We start from the raw sequence: 3605 nt of genomic DNA, 5'->3' as shown, positions 1-3605 counted from the left end.
AAGATTTATTCTAGTGGAACAATATGACATGTACTTTGAGCCCTAAGACTTTGAGGTACCGAGTAGCTTCATCTCCATTGACTTCACTGAGTGTTGAAGGCACTCGGCATATCTCAGGAGTCACTCAGCACCTTTCAAAGTTGAGCCTTTTGTTGGTTTCTGTTTTGTTCATTTATGCAGTTGGATCCATTGATCTGTGTGCAGAACTTGCATTGATACTCCTTGTGCAGAAACAGGACACGGGATAGCCTTTATATTTTTAAAATAGCAAAACCAAACAAATCAGATATTTATATTCAATTGACATGTCTTTACTTAACAGTATGCATCCTCCTGGAATTTATCATAGAAATTCACCCACTAGGCTTTTTAAAGTACGCTTACGTTTTGTGACACTCAGTTGTGCTCAATATTTAGTTCTGTTATGTGCATTATCCTGCTGAATGATCAAATTAAATTCAAACTAGAATTTGAATGTCTGCAAACATTGGCAAGAATCTGCAGCTAAATTTAGATGGAAGATTTTCAGTGTCTGTTGTTTTTCTTGTTCGTTTTAGATGGGTAAATTGTAAAAATGTTTAGGAACCTAACCTGATTTTTTTTACCCTCTTTGTCTAGGTTTGCAAGGCATGCCAGGGGACTGCGTTTCTCAGGGTGGTCCTATGGGTATGAGTATGGCACAGCCAAGTTACACTCCTCCCCAGATGACCCCACACCCTACTCAGTTAAGACATGGACCCCAAATCCATTCATATTTGTCAAGTCACCCCCATCACCCAGCCATGATGATGCACGGCGGACCCCCTACCCACCCTGGAATGACCATGTCAGCACAGAGCCCCACAATGTTAAATTCTGTAGACCCCAGTGTTGGTGGACAGGTTATGGACATTCATGCCCAATAGTATAAGGGAACTCAAGGGAAAAAAACAAAAACAAACAAAAAATCAAACCTATTTTAAGACTTTTGAACTTTGACCAGATATTGACACTTAAAACGAAATTCCAGACAGCTGTGATTATTTTTTACTTTTGTCATTTTTCATCAACAACAGAGGACCAATGAAAAAAGAACAGAAATGTGAAATCATGGGCTCACTGAAACAATTATGTCCATGTACAGATCCTCTGAGGGGAAAAAACAAAAAACAAACAAAAAAGACTCCAAGAGTTATAACTACTGTAGTATAAACATAGGAACTAAGTTAACTTGTACATTTCTGTTGATCACTCCGTTATGTTGCCTCAAATAGTTTTAGAAGAAAAAAAAATTCCTTGTTTTCCACACTATGTGTGTTGTTCCCAAAAGAATGACTGTTTTGGTTCACCAGTAAAGTCACTATCCATGAAAGACTACAGTATATTTCAGACCAGTTTTGGCCAGTGAAAAAAGAATTACCCTGGAGATGAAGATGAAAAGTCTTGCTGGGTCTCTCATCACTCAGAAGACAGTTCCAAGAAGGCCTTGCCATCCCCTGGTTTTGTTCCTTCATAAATGTGTCCTTTAGTTTCAAACAGATCTTTATAGTTTGTGCTTCAAAAACCCATTTTTTGGACTCTTCTTCAAAGAGCTTGCAGGTGAAGATTTAAAAGACAGAGCAGGAGCTTCTTCCAGTAGTTCTGAGCCTTGGCTTTGGACAAAACAAAACTAAAAGTTGGGCAGCTTTCCTCAATGAAAGAAGTTACTAATGGTCTTTGCACCAAACCTAGAACTTTATCATGAACTCAAAGCTTGGGAAAAAAGCAAGAGAATACTGTAACAAACTTCGTACAGAGTTCGGTCTATTAATTGTTTCATGTTAGATATTCTATGTGTTTACCTCAATTGAAAAAGAAAAAAAAAAGAATGTTTTGCTAGTATCAGATCTGCTGTGGAATTGGTATTGTATGTCCATGAATTCTTCCTTTCTCAGCACGTGTTCCTCACTAGAAGAAAATGCTGTTACCTTTAAGCTTTGTCAAAATTTACATTAAAATACTTGTATGAGGACTGTGACGTTATGTTTAAAAAAAAGGTGTTAAGTCACAAAATGCGGTAATAAATATTTCATTTTTGATTTTTTGTTAGGCTTTTGAGTTTTTAATCATGATTGGGAAAGATGGCATTTGCTGGGCAAAAATGTCTAAGATGGATTTCTTACTAATGATTTAGAAGAACGGCTGGTAAAATCAGAGACCAGACACCACAGCACGCATAGCATAGTCTGATGAGACAACATCTGAATTTGTACATTTCTGCTGAACAGACACATGCACAGACACCAGGTCAAAAAATTCAAATGTAGTCTCATCAGATTATACTTTATGTAGCTATGTCTAATCTCTATATTTAGCTTTATTGATATAGCTATAGATAATATATATAGCGAGAGAGATGGCTTTAGAATAGCTGTATGTACACACACACCCTGCATAACTACAGTGTGTTTAAAGTGGGAATAATTAAAGAATATTTGTAACACAGGGCTGGATTGAGAAGTTTTAAGCAACCATTGACTTTAATGGGAGCTTTGCTTCCATAAGGAGTGCAGAATCAGGCCCTGGAAACAGTTTTATTACTTTATGTCACAAAAGCAAAAACGATCAGGTGGATGAATTGGGAAAATGTAAATTTAACTTTTCAAATGTAATTAGATGATCCAGGTCCATTGAGGGGAGGAGGATTTGTTTTAACCAAAATAATACAGATATCTTGTGCTCTGAAACTACTAAATTGAAGGAACGCATGCTATGTTCTAACTCTAAGCCATTACTGCCAGAAATTGGACCTTCTTCCTCTGCAGTGAGTGGGAATTTTCTCATGACTTCAGTGGTAACAGAATCGTGTTCCAAGAAGCGGGGAAAGATTTGGGTTTCTTATTGATTGCTATTTCGGAGAATAAAAATACCTTAATTATCTTTACTTTCTAGGAAACAACTGTCACTGGTTTAAATATTTGTAATTTTTAACCCTCCTCCCCCCGTGTATTATTAAAAACTGACTGACAACTTTTACCTTTGGAATGTTGAAAAAGTCTTAACTTCCCCGTTAATGTTTAATTTCTGAACTGAGTAAATGGACCCACGCTGCTGGCAAAAGGAAGGAAGGATGCAAGTGGAATGGGCGGGAGGGTTAATTTAGCAATCGGTCCTGCTTTGTAGCAGGCATTCTCTGAAATGTAGAGGATGGGAGATTCCACATTTGGCTTTCATTCTTTCTGGTCTGATTAAAAAAGCCCCGATCCTTAATTCCTGTATGAAACGCGCATCCTGTCCTCCCGATTTCAAAGTCTTTGATTATTTTGATGAGAGAAATAACAAGAATAAGAATCAAAGAGGAGTTGTCTGTGCATCACAAAACGAAGCTACTTATTGTATCCGATTTGGTGTCATTTTCCCCTCCGATTTGAGGAGGAATATATATATATATATATATAAAATCAACGAGCTGGTTCTTTTCCCTAGTAGACTGTTATTTTTGTAATGAGTTAAATATTTGTAATGCTGGTGTATTTTCTCGCTGGGCTGTAATCTGCGGGAGCAGTGTTGCTGGAATCCAATGTAAACAGATTGCTCCAATCTGAGGTTTGCTATTTAGTATGGAGGGTTCCGATTTGGATGTATTT

The 3605-nt window shown here is 37.3% G+C and overlaps 1 protein-coding gene across 15 annotated transcripts in view; it reads left to right on the top strand.

Annotated features, from left to right (window-relative positions):
* Window positions 1–2062, top strand: part of MEIS2 (Meis homeobox 2) — a 182098-nt gene extending 180036 nt beyond the window's left edge. For 8 of the 15 annotated variants that reach the window (XM_034768948.1, XM_034768947.1, XM_034768946.1 and 5 more), the window contains one exon: window positions 619–2062. In XM_034768948.1, coding sequence (XP_034624839.1) covers window positions 619–905 — 287 coding nt within the window. In that variant the 3' untranslated portion in view covers window positions 906–2062. The remainder of the gene's footprint in view (window positions 1–618) is intronic. The other 7 variants (XM_034768955.1, XM_034768953.1, XM_034768952.1 and 4 more) reach the window with 1 other exon arrangement.
* Window positions 2063–3605: the final 1543 nt, after the last annotated feature.

This window comes from Trachemys scripta, chromosome 4, assembly GCF_013100865.1.
Source record: "Trachemys scripta elegans isolate TJP31775 chromosome 4, CAS_Tse_1.0, whole genome shotgun sequence".
Classification (NCBI taxonomy): domain Eukaryota; kingdom Metazoa; phylum Chordata; order Testudines; family Emydidae; genus Trachemys; species Trachemys scripta.
The sequence above is the reverse complement of the archived record's forward strand: the minus strand, read 5'-3'. Positions and strand labels throughout refer to the sequence as shown.